We start from the raw sequence: 13,311 nt of genomic DNA, 5'->3' as shown, positions 1-13,311 counted from the left end.
CGCATTTAGGCGTGTTGCAGTCGGCCTCTGCTCTTCATGCTTCTTGCCTGGTAACATTTAACTCCTCCTCCTAAACATAGATTTGCACCCAGCACAACTTCAGAAAAGGAGCCCACTCCCTGCATCTGCTCTCCATCAGTGTGGTATGTGCTAGAGAGCCTTTGATTCCCCCCCACCCCCAACTATACTGTGTGTGCATGTGCATGTGTATGCGGGAGGGTGAGTCAGACAGACATAGAAAAGACTGTAGCGCTCGTTTACACAGACAATGCCCAATGGATGAAAGCAAGCGGAAAGACAGTGATACAAAAGAGCAGTAAACATTCATTATACCCACAGTTTTAAGTCCAGCCTCCAGGCCTGTAGTTAAAAGCCTAATGCAGCTTGATCCTTGTGCACAACTGCTAAATAAGCTGAAGTTCACTCCTCTGTACTATTAATGGACAAGTATGCGCAGACATGAACAAAACCAACAAATGCCACAGTTAAATCTGAGTTGTATTGCTTACAAATGGAATGACACAATGTATCTTTTTGTATTGCAGAACTTCAGTACATAAGGGTGGGGAGGCTCGAGCGGCCTTCCTTTATGGGACCCAGTGACCCCCTACTACCTTTTTGTTTTTGTGTCAAGTGATATTGCTCTTTGAAACCGAACACCAGTTCAAACAGGAGGCCATAATTGCACAGGCAATAGGACCACTGGAGGGGTCTGAAGCAGTAAAGGCACCTCCAGCCATGAAGTTTCTTGTGAAAACAAAACCGAGGCAGTAAAATGTTGATGAGAATGCCAGCCAAAAGTGGAGAAGTGGCACATTCATCAGAAAGGCGTGAGAACAACTGGCATTGTGAGATATTGGAAGGTTGAGAGGTTCTCGACATCCTCTCATAAGATGTGGACATTTAGTTACACGAGTCATTCTCAGAAGAAGCAATTAAGCAGATTACTAGGCCATGGTGTTATTATTAGACTGATTTGCATCTTCTCACATGAAGCCAGGTGAATAATAAGATAGTACAGGAAGAAATGAGCATATGCCTGTAGGCCAGCAACCAATAAAAGGAATGAGAATAGGAAGCTAGACGACTGAATAAAATGATAAAAAGGAGCAATAGTAATGTCAAAATAAAACTTCCAGGCATACAGATAAAAAGTCACGTCATTAGGTTGCATAAACACTCGCATGCATAAGCCAACTGCAATAAAGTCATAATCAAATAAAGTTCTTGAAAGGGCCCAAGGGGTCAACAATAAAATAAGCAAACCTGATTTCAACATCCGCTCGCTCTCTACATGATATCACAATCAGGAAATGTACCCGGGCGATTATTTTCACCATGTGTTTCCCACAATTACTGTAGGCTCACATAGGATTGTGCAACTTTATACAAAAGCAGTCATATCTAATACAAGTATGGGATCCTTGATACATTTGTACGGAAAAAGAAGTCACATGATGCTAATATTCAAAGGATATTATGACGAAAACGTGCGTAAACCCTTATTCTCGTTATACCATTACTGTTTACTTGCCTTTTATCACGTCACATGTCACATAATTGTCCTTGTACCTTTTTGCCTTTTAAAAATACTTCATCTAAATGCGTGTAAATATCAGAGGTATGTCAGAGATGTGGAAAACTGGAAAAAAAAAGTGTGATCCCTTTAAGAATTCCCAGATTGTACTCTTTGTTTACATAACACAGGGTGCGACCCATGGACGATGGTGAGGTGGCAAAAGTGGAGAGTTTTGCTCCAAATACTAGAACGTGTTTTTACCCAACAATAAAGTACACAAAAAGTGCTTCCATCTATTCTAATTAAGTACTTGTAGAACCTCACAGAGCACACTTGGGTCAAAAACACAATTTAAACAAATATTCGGGTTGGAGCCCCCCCCCCACACAAAGTAAAGAACAGCGGAATGGTACATTCCGGCCCTGCTGCTCGATGTTTTTGTATCTGCTTCAGAGCGGATTCAACCGCCAAGTAAGTTACATTTTGCCATGTCACGCTAAAGTAGTTTGAGACCAGTTTATTCATAGCAAATTGGATTGGCGTGGACACAGATACGTATGCAGCTGGATATATAATCTGAAATGAGAGCCCGTCGTGTTTTTTGAAGATAATTCCCGGTGATTTGTGAGCCGCTGTTATTACTGTATAGCTAATGTTAGTCAGCGAAGCCAGAAGCCTCATGTTTTCGTCAAGCCAAGAGGAGCACTGCGCCCCGTCCAAAGACCCAGTGAAATACGGGGAGCTGGTGGTGCTGGGGTAAGTTTAGCCTTGTTCATATATAGATATATAGATATGTGTATATATATATTGGGATAGCATAACCAGTACGATAACGTGAAGGCGGGTATGTATCTTGAGGAAGTTTCACAAGAGGGCACTCGCATTGGTGACGTAGCGACGTGAGTGCAAGTTGGTAAAATAAGGTGTGAACTTTATTACCGTGTTTTATTTCAGACAAACGTCGACTTGCACGCGGCTATCTTTCCATTTCTATTCAGGAAAAAACATCAAGCCCAGTTTAGATTCACGCGCTCACGTTACTCCACTAATCAGACACGTGCGCAATCAGAAATGTGTACATGTACGTCTCCCCGAGTGGGTGGCGGTGTTTCAATCGCTGACAATTTGGGAAGAAGAATGGAAAAAAAACAACCCAGCTACATTTGTAGCAACGGAAGTCCTCCAAGATTGGTTCAGGGCAACTTCAGCAACCCGGACTCAGTCAGCAACTCTGACCAGGGCGCTCGTGCCTATCTTAAAAGTTGGATTCGTGGGGTTTTAGGAATTCGGAAGTGGTGGTGGTCCCCTCCCCCAGCCCCCAGGCTTCTTCCTATTTTCTAAACTATTCCGCAGCTCAGACTGCTACACTTTCTGTGATCGTGCGCATGCACTACAAGGCCGGGGTTTGTACGATGTCCATGATGCTAAAACGGGCCTATGGATCAGTGTTGCGTTCAATAGTTTAAAATCACTCACTTGCTGACTCCAGCACACAGAGGATGTCTTTACATTCACTAAGGTCTCCTGTCCACATGGTCAGGTAGGGGACCTTAACTGCTGCCAGGCGTTTCCACCATAAGCCCAACATCAGCTAGAAGTGGGGCATATGGATGCCGTCCTTTATCACAATATACAGTTTTAAATCACAATATCCATGTTAATCGTGACATTATAAAAAGGAGAAAGTGGAGTAACTGCATGGATAACATTTGATATTTGATCAGATAACCTAGATCTTGATCAAAACGATAGACAGCATTTTACATGCCAGTTATTGGGCACCTCTTGTTAAATACAAAATAAACTTTTGTAGAAGGAACACGTTTTTTCATTGACACTGAAACTATCATTATTACATTATGACATTTCATATCATATTGGCAATAATATTGCAACATTTCAATAATACCCCTCCATAATCTGTTGCTGTAAAAAAACAAATACGGTAATTATAGCGACATTAGTGTACGTGTCTCATCCTGCCACTTTTGTGTCCGATCTTGTTCAAAAGCATCGCGGTTTCCCCCCCAGGATTTGTTCTGGAGACTGTGACCAATTATCATTCTGAACAATCATGTTTATATTGATAATCTGTCAGGGCCAACGGCTGCCACAGATAACAGAAAACACCTGCTGTGTCATCAGTGATTGGAATTTGTACGGCAACTGACTTAAAATGAGCTTTTTTAGGTGTCTGTGCTCAACATGCTGGAGAGATTACATGTATACAGCGTTTGTTTGAAGCACCTAACATGAGATCCATATAAAGGTTATTTATGCAGAGCATGGTTGAGTGTGGTTTTGTCCCTTGCCCTGCACCCATACTCTCACAGACATACTGCTTATTATAGGGGGACCAAAAGCGCTGACTGCTTATTACCCCAGGCTGAACGCATGGCATGTTTGTAGCTGATACTTTTGTTCTCTCCTCTGACATAAAGACACATATTTGAATCAGATGTGACGGGTGTATAATCACTGCCATGACATCACATCCCACTGATAAAACTGATGGTAGACAAGATAGCTGACAGCATGGAACAAAGCTTGTTTGAGCAGCACTTCCCTCAGTGGTTTGTTGCCATGACCGTGGTGGCTCTTATTACTTGCATGGCTGCCCCCCCATCTCTGCCTGGACGGATTGGCTTGGTGCTGGTCAGTGAGGAGGGGGTGGCTGTGTGGGTATCCTGGAAATGAAAGGATGGATTGATCAGGACTCAGCCGTCGCCTCTTCTCAGCTTCCTCTGTCCATTGTGACTGGGAGACTGGGCCTATTGATTGAACCTTGTACATTTCTCCCTAAAGAACCACTCGGTAAAGGAAGTGTACAAATCAACTTGGGGACATCTTTGGTATAAAAAACAAAACGGCACCGCTTGTTCAGATGCCATACTTTTTTGAGAAGGCTTCTGCTTTTGCCATCCTCAGCTCCACAACAAGGTCAGGGAGTAGGTGGAACTGATGTGGTGTCAGTGTCTTGTGCAAGGTTATATTAGTCAGATGGATACTTGTGGCCATGGCGGCTTAAATCTGAGTCAGTTGACTGATGCTCTTCTCACTCACTGTGCTATCTGGCTGCCTCCCATGTAGTGATGATGCACTGTTGATGTATTTGCACAGTTTAGATTGACCTATCTGAAGCACTAATGGCCTGTAGTCCTACTTTGTAGCAGCATCTTGCCTACGTGCCGTTCTCTGTGAGCCTCCTCCTTCAGCGAACACTAGCCTTTCATTTCGCATTAGAGGTAGGAGGTGCTGTTGGCTCCTTGGTGACGCCCGGGAGGATAGGTGATGCGCCAGAGTCTTCTAATCCCTGCTCCTAAAGATCGGAAGGTAAAGCTGCTGTCTGTCTGGCACAGGTCAAAAGGGATGGTTAGAGGGCAGCTTTAAAAAGCCTCTCCAATCTGATGTGACGGTTCCTAAATGACAGAACATTGTTCCTCAATGTAATGGTGAATAATAGAAGGCATGTGGGACTTTTTTTTTTTTTAAAGAGCCAGGATTATATTCTGTGGTTGGAATTCATCATGGAAAAATGCTAAACTGCATATCATCTTATTGTGTGCTGTGTATGTGGGAGACGTCAAGGCAGGTATCCAACTAAAACATATATGCCGAGTTGATCTTTATTTAGGTGGGTGAGTTTCTAGGACGGGTCGAATAAAATTGGAGTACAGAGTCAGGATTGTGTTAATTTAGCTTCAGAAGTGTGTTTATTAATAATAGATCAACAGTATTCCCTTTCTACATGGATCTTTTTTTAGGATCAAGACCATATTGGACCATTTAATGTGGTTTCTTCTCTCTAATTATCTTTATATCTTATAAAAAGATAGGGTTAGGGTTACATATATTGATATTTATATATATATTATATCTTCTCCACTATCAATAATCAACATTCGAATTAAAAGCTGATCAGTCTTTGCATTAGTGAAAAGTACAAACACTAATACAATTATTTATCCACTAATATTTTGCCATATCCCCCTGCTGTTTGTGTATTGTTGTACTTCTGTCCACAGTATCATTCGGTGCCTCTCTAGCTCTCTGGGTGGCTTGTCCTACAGGCCAGCTTTGTGCACTGTGCTGACTGGGACCATGTGTTTCCATGCCCGGCCAGCCGTGAGGAGACATGGGACAGGTGGACGAGCTTTGCAGGGACGTAGAGAGGAGCAGAAAATGACTCTTGTTGCAACTGTTGCTTTTGTGTTGCAACAAAGATGGCAGATTATGTAGTGGTTGAAGAGTTCACTCCCTCATAATATACATTGTTATGCCAACATGAGGTTTTTAAAAGCGATATTTGCGTTGTGCAAAGTGTCTGTTCAGCACACTGTGGTTCCATGTGAGTGTGTGGCAGAAGGTCTGTGTGTTGGATGGGAGTAGAGCATGGGGCGTCCCAGCTGTAGGAAGCAGCTGGTGGATGGGGAGTGGGGCAGTCCCAACGGAAGGGGCTTCTTCATTCAGAAAGGTGCCTCACAGCAGACCGAGGGGCAAAGTCAGGATTTGAGATGTGAAAACAGAGGATTCTCTTCTGGTGTTGCCGAAGCTTTGACATTGAGATCTTAGAACTTCATGCATCAGTGTAAAAATAAAATCCAACTATGAGAAAACGTGTTTCAGTCGCGTGAGCCAGCTTTCCACCCAGACTGCGCGTTCCCAAAGTGACAGCAAACCTGACGTGCATCTTAAAAGCGGCTCCTGCCTGTGACACAGCAAAAGAACAGCTGCAGTTAACAGAGTTGGCTCACTGAGATCACAAGTACCAGAGTGCATTATGTAATGAGAGACATTATCCAAGGTAACGCTTAGATTGCTAATAGGGGCCCTTAGATTGCCAATGATGTAATGCATGACAAAGCTCCTCTAAGAAACACGGAAATGTTTCTAATTCTCCCCGTTTACTTGTTATATGATTACACAAATGTAGCCTTTATCTCACTGGACACATCTTTTTGCAGCTACCCATGAGGGGGTGAATTTTCCTCACATTTTTGAATGCTAATTTGCTGTCCTTCCCTTCCCCCCCTCCCTCAACAGGTACAATGGCTCTCTGCCCAATGGAGATCGGGGGAGACGGAAAAGCAGATTTGCGCTGTACAGGAGGACCAAAGCCAACGGTGTTAAGCCGAGCACTGTGCACATCCTCAACACACCCCAGGCCAGCAAGGTGCAGATCAGAGGATGAATGAGTGATTCATTGAACAGACTCTGTCAGAATGAGCAGCTGTCTGCTTGTTTGTTTTATTGCATGTTAGTGAATAACTTAGACCGATTGGTGAGTCATTTTGTCTACGTACTGGTGCAGTTTTTAATTCATATTGTAATTGGCATCTCAGCAGATTGAAAAACACAACAGACTTTTTTCAGAGCAGCAGATTTTTCAGTAGCTTATAAAACTTGCAGTGAGCTCCGTTACATTATTGTTGGCCGCCCTAAATGTTGACATTTCCAGTACAATAACTGTACTTCCTACTTGGGCCTCATAGCTTTTCTTTGCACTGGAGTGCCTGCCAGAAACTGCCTCGTCCAGTCTAACACGTCGGCCTTCCTGCATTCCTGCTTTTGGTTCCCAAGCAAAACTGCTAAACAAGCGAGAGGAACTGCTTACCTCGGCACCTCTTGGAGGCCATTTTTTCCAGACATTTGTTGGGAGTTTAGATCGCTGGCAAAAGGCCCTCAGGTTCATGTTACTCTCACCTTGTGGAACTCGACTCCTGGTATCTGCTCCGAGGTTTTTCTGTGACAGGCTTTTTCATTGCAGAGATTGTGCATCATTCCGGCTGAGTTTGAGCTGGATGTTGTTGTGCCGCAGTGGCCTGTGAGGTATGGCAACGTGTTTCTGCTGCTCCATCCTACAAGTTGTTTCCCAGTTAGAAAACAATGTCGCACTGGACCTGAGCGTTTTTACTGCAAAGCTCAACTTAGCGAAGAGTGGCCTTTACACAATTAGTCTGCTGTGACCTCCTTCACCTTTCACTGCTCCTCTCGGCCACCTTGGTAGCAGGCCTCGGACTAGGAGGGTGAACGGAGGAGGAAGTTGCTGCAGTTGCCTGACCCTGCACTCTCAGCTGTACACAATGCCATATATAGCCATTCCTTAAGAAACTAGCAGGGTGGTGAGCTTCCTTTTAGGAGAGCCTTCTTTTTGATTGAGGAGTAGTAAAGTGAACCAAGCCATCTCCTGTTTTTTAAGAAATGATTTTCTTTTCTACAGCAGACCACCAACTCACTCCAGCTCCCTCACAGTGTGGCAGTCTCAGACGAATGCACTGAGAGGGCTCTGTGGCTCAGAAGCGGAGAGGGAAAGCTCACGTGTCTGTGCACACTCTGGTGTTCATGACCGATAATGAGGAGCTCCCACGATGCCGCTGCCAGCCTGCTACTCAAATCCTGCCCCTGCTTTCTCACCTCCCCATTTGATCTCAATTATTGCATTTGTGAAAGTGTGATTGTTTACACGGGCCTTCCTTTGGGGACTGGATGACCAGTGGCTGTGTTTTTTATTTTCAATCCTTCGACTGAGACATTTTGGGGGATGGGTGTTGTGCTTATACAAATACATGTTTTTGTTTGGAGTTTGCATGAACTCCTTTTAGGCGCCGGACAGGTGGAGCGCCATTTGTTTGTAGCGGCGCAGTCGAGACCAGACTGCATGCGATGATGACATTTGTCCCCGTCTGTCTCTGACGTTACGGTGTGGAAGCGCTGATGACCCACTTTCTCTCTCCCTCTTGGAGCGGGGTTGTTTTGGGAAATGGAATTTGCAGATTAGAGCGCGATGATAGTGGCACATGTGGCAAAGTGTTGGTGCCTGAGTGGCTCTAACCCACCCGGCCTCACTGGAGAGTTCAGCTGGTAGGCAAGCTTGTGCTAAGTGAGGCCAGTGGGCAGTTTATGGTCACTGTCATGGGAGTGTGACTTATCGTGCTCTTCCCTGTTCCTCTACCAGAAAGTCTTATCACAGATCTTTGCTTGTAGGTAATGCAATGAAGAAATGTTCTGGCTTTACTGATTGTTATTTTTTTTTTTCAATCCAAGTTATAAAATGCCTGACAATGTTTTGTTGTTGTCAATAACAGGGTGGAAATGGAGACAAATATATATTATCTCCCAACAAGCACTCTGGTCTTCTGAATCTTAGGATGTGACTCATCAATTGAGTGCATTTTAATAGTGGAGTTTGTTTTGCACTGATCTATAATTTAACCTCAGCAGCGATGCAATGATTGCATAAGGCATATGGCAGTGAAGCAGCTCCAGTTTGTGAACCTTTGGCACGCTCCGATCTGGTGTTAAAGCCACAAACTGAGACATCAAAGGGTTTTCTACTGACTTCACTATGACACAAAACCGTTAAACACTCCCTTGTTGCTGGTGTGCGAAGTGCTTGAACTCACATTGCTAGAATATATATTTGTGAATGTGATATCACAATGGGTAGCATGTTTGTAATGAGTTGATTGTTATATTTCAGGCTGTGAACTGTAAAGGCCAACACAGCATCTCCTACACACTGTCCAGGAACCATACGGTAGTGGTGGAGTACAGCCATGACAATGACACAGACATGTTTCAGGTAAGAACCCGTTGAGTCCATGGAGATGTTTTCGGATTTCTTGTTCTATATGACTTGCTTGTTTTACTTTACTTATATAATGTCCAAAGAAGAAAAAGAGAAAGAAGAAAAGCATGAAACCCTTACATTAAAGAAGGTGTAATCAATTGTTTGGCCTCTTTGGATAATAAAAGAATGATGAAAAAGCTGCCGTTTAGTTCTGTCGATTGAGTAATGGTGTAATTGACATTTTAATTAAGAATATTTGCAGCGACGCCGTAAACATATTTGCACATTGTGTTATTTTGTTCCCTTCCTGAACCTAACACTGCCCCAGATTGTGCATGTGTGCTGTCCGCTGTCTGTAGCATTAATCTGAATGTACAGCGAGGAGATGATGACCAGAGGGAAGTCAGAACTGCGTGTATGTGCTTCACATTCAGCTCTGTTTTGTGTCCATGTGTCTTTAAACAACGCTGAAGCAGCAGAGAAGTGGAAACTAAGGAAGGAAGAAGGACAATTTTTAGATAAAAAAAAAAAAAAGAGGAAGTTCTCTACTTGTTATGCTTAAGATGTGTTTTAGACATTTTTCAATGTTGATCTCCGTGGTCTGCTTAAAATACGCCTGGTATATTTTTTATGATATCACATGAAAGAATATAATAATAAGAGCATGAAATTCATGAATTTCTATGTTGCTTTGTAGATTGGGCGTTCCACTGAGAGTCCCATAGACTTTGTGGTGACTGACACAATAGCAGGAGGCCAGGAGGGAGAGGAGACTCCCATTACACAAAGCACCATCTCCCGCTTTGCCTGCCGAGTTGTCTGCGAGCGCAACCCTCCTTACACTGCTCGCATCTACGCAGCTGGTTTTGATTCTTCCAAAAACATCTTCCTTGGGGTAATGACCATTTAGTGTACCATATACGGTACCTCTCCTTACACTGCTGTCTTCGTGGAGGGTTGGATGTGCAGCTTGTTTCTCTCCATGTAGTTCCAGCTGAGTTCTAATCAGATAAACAAATGCAATTTATTTCACTGTCATCTGCACTCCGCCTTGCCGACAGGAAAAAGCAGCAAAATGGAAGAACCCTGACGGTCACATGGACGGACTAACAACCAATGGTGTGCTGGTAATGCACCCCAGGGGTGGGTTCACGGAGGAGTCAAAGCCTGGCGTATGGAGAGAGATCTCTGTTTGTGGGGATGTTTACACGCTGAGAGAGACCCGCTCAGCCCAGACCCCAGGCAAACTGGTCAGTAGCTTCATACACGCCGTACACGTACGTATACAGCAGAAGGGTCACTGGTACTTAAGTGAAGCAGCGGCAGTATTTATGTTTCTTCAATTCACAAACAGAATATTTCTACGATGGTAACACACACGACCAAAGCATCCTCTCTGAAACTAAAGGTGCGTCTGCTGCATCCCCCTCTGCAGGTGGAGCATGAGAATAATATACTGCAGGACGGCTCTCTGGTGGATCTCTGTGGAGCCACTTTGCTGTGGCGTACTGCAGAAGGCCTCTTTCACACTCCCACCCAAAAGCATCTGGAGGCTCTCAGGCAGGAGATCAACGCAGCGCGCCCCCAGTGCCCCGTGGGTCTCAACACGCTCGCCTTCCCCAGCATGCAACGCAGCCGCGCCCTCTCCTCTCTGGAGGACAAGCAGCCTTGGGTCTACTTGGCCTGTGGCCACGTGCACGGCCACCACAACTGGGGCCACCGCTCGGAGCAGGAGGCCACCGCTCAGCGAGAGTGTCCCATGTGCCGGGTGGTCGGGCCCTACGTACCACTGTGGCTGGGCTGCGAGCCGGCCTTCTACGTGGACACAGGTGCACCCACTCATGCCTTCGTGCCATGCGGACACGTGTGCTCGGAGAAGTCGGTCAAGTACTGGGCCGAGATCCCTCTGCCCCACGGCACCCACGCCTTCCACTCTGCCTGCCCCTTCTGTGCCACCCAGCTCAGCCTCACTCAGGGCTGTTCCAAGCTAATCTTCCAGGGCCCGGTGGACTGAGCTGAAGGGTCCTGCTCTGGCAGAGAAGATTAGACAGAAATGCCAACATGCTGTGAAACTGTTCCGATTATTTTGTGCTTTCTTTTGTTCATGTAAACCAGCTGTGGAAAGGAGTAAGTCTTCTCAAGTTCTGGTCAGATACTGTGGATTCTGCACAACGGAGAGCCATTACAGATTGTTCAGGGCCTCGTGTGGCTAAGTGGATGGCCACTGTGGGAGACGTGAAGCACACTGGACCACAGATGCCTTGCTCCTCCGAAATGAAATACTGTTTCAGCTGTCCTGCAAACAAACCGCTTTCCACAAGGCTGTTTTAAACGACAACGACTGCTGCTTTTCCATCCGTGGGCTGGAGAATTAAGGTGGTTGAAGGAATAAATTGAGAATAATTTAAAGTTTTTACAGAGCCAGACAGCTGGACTGTTGGCTGGGAGAAAAGCCAGGAGGAACTTTGGGCCTCACTAGTTAAGTGCTCCCCATTGCCCGGTCGGCCCTGAACCCCTAATGGCATCTAGATCATGTAGTTCTCCGGATCTGGGCTTCCATTTGCTGAACTAACTTAAAGGCGGGGGAAAAGACTTAATGTACAGAGATATAATCCAGTGCCTCAAATCCCATTAAACGGTGGGAGTATTTTTAATAAATGAGAAAAGATGGCAAAGGAGAGATAGTTTTGCATACATATGGAAATGACAGCCCACATGGATTCTGCAGCACATTTCTATCTGACAGAAGAGGTATTTTACTACACTGAGGCCCTTGTACTGTTTTGTAATGCAAATGTTAATATATTTTTCTTCCGCATAAATAACGTGTGTGAGAATGTTTGAGAGTGTGTGTGAGTGTGTGTATGTGGGTTGGACCGTGTGGGCACCCTTGGGCTTTGTTTGAGTCGACCTGCATCATTTCACCACAATCCCCTTCCTATGATCTCGCCCACCTTCCAAAACACTCCCAGAGAGAGCAGGAATTAAACCGACCTCGCAGGTTTTTGACAATGAATGTACTGAAATACATTGACTCTCCTCACTGGTGGTACTTTAATTATACAACTTACCTTCTCAATGGCTGTGCTGTTAAAGGCGCAGTGAAAGACAATGTGAGAACTGTGCTACCACACCGCACCTGTCTGCTAGCCTGCTAGCCGTGCCTCTGCCCCACACACACACACGTACTGTATTCAATCTGCACTGTTGTTAGCTTTATCCCATGCTGGGTCTGATCCAATGATTTGTACGCTGTTAAACCTGGGCACAGTCTCAGCAGCATCCAGAGATTATACCAAATATAAGGAGGAGCGTTTTTTTCTCCACATGCAAGATGTAACGACCACTCTCTCCGATCCAAAGTGTTTCTGTAAACAATCCTAAACCCAAACTGCTGCTATGGTGGAATGTTGACAGCTCTGGATTATAGTCGAGGCTGTTCAGCTGCTCGCAACCAGCTCCAAGGGAATAATGATATTATCACACACCATGCCAAATTTGGTAAGTTCTATTGTGTGCGGATGAGTCAAGTTGTCCAAAACAAAGTAGCAGATCAATTGAAACTAAAGAATCTGGGACGAATTGTGCATTCTTCTGTGATGTTAGCTTACCAGACTGTGCCCATATGTAGAGGGTAGTTGGAGGCATTCTTTCTGCCCCTTGTTTATAAAGTACAATATTGAGCATTACAATTGTGAGATGTTGAGGGTAGTGTTGCTATTAGAGCGTTAACATTTTCTTCAGGTTGCATTATGATGAATTGAATTGAGAGAGGGGCAGAATCCACCTTGATTAAGGGCTTGTTGACGTCACAAACAATCTGATCACAGTAGCAGTGGTGGACTGCTGGAGGATTTTTCTGTCTTAAAAGAGCATTTTGATAAGTAACGTTAGCATTACGCTTCACTCAGACCACAGAGCGTTTCTGAATCCCTTGATTCTTCCGATTTTTACGTAACTGCCGAGCAGGTTCAAGCGCTAAGCCACATATTGTACGGTAGCATTCCTCTCCAACACTTTCAGCCCAAACACTGTGCCCATTGCTTAAGACCGTGTTCTGTAACAGCTGCAGAGTAGCTGCCCCAAACATTCCTCCTTGGTAAACATGGGTGGGGCTCTCGGTTCACCCAAGGCCTTGTTCCATGATTTTTGTCTGTACACAAGCCATAGAACACACCGATGCTCCCAATGCCTCCTTTGCAAAGAATAAAATGTCTTTTTA

The 13,311-nt window shown here is 44.8% G+C and overlaps 1 protein-coding gene across 1 annotated transcript; it reads left to right on the top strand.

Moving 5' to 3' along the window:
* Nucleotides 1-2,171: 2,171 nt before the first annotated feature.
* Nucleotides 2,172-13,311, top strand: peli2 (pellino E3 ubiquitin protein ligase family member 2; the record flags this gene model as incomplete). Its single annotated transcript, XM_079224857.1, has 6 exons — nucleotides 2,172-2,275; nucleotides 6,563-6,692; nucleotides 9,000-9,101; nucleotides 9,787-9,984; nucleotides 10,151-10,339; nucleotides 10,525-13,311. The coding sequence occupies 6 exons, from the start codon at nucleotides 2,172-2,174 to the stop codon at nucleotides 11,101-11,103; spliced, it is 1,302 nt and encodes a 433-aa protein (XP_079080983.1). The 3' UTR covers nucleotides 11,104-13,311.

This window comes from Taurulus bubalis (assembly GCF_910589615.1).
Source record: "Taurulus bubalis genome assembly, chromosome: 1".
In the NCBI taxonomy this organism is placed as follows: domain Eukaryota; kingdom Metazoa; phylum Chordata; class Actinopteri; order Perciformes; family Cottidae; genus Taurulus; species Taurulus bubalis.
The sequence above is the reverse complement of the archived record's forward strand: the minus strand, read 5'-3'. Positions and strand labels throughout refer to the sequence as shown.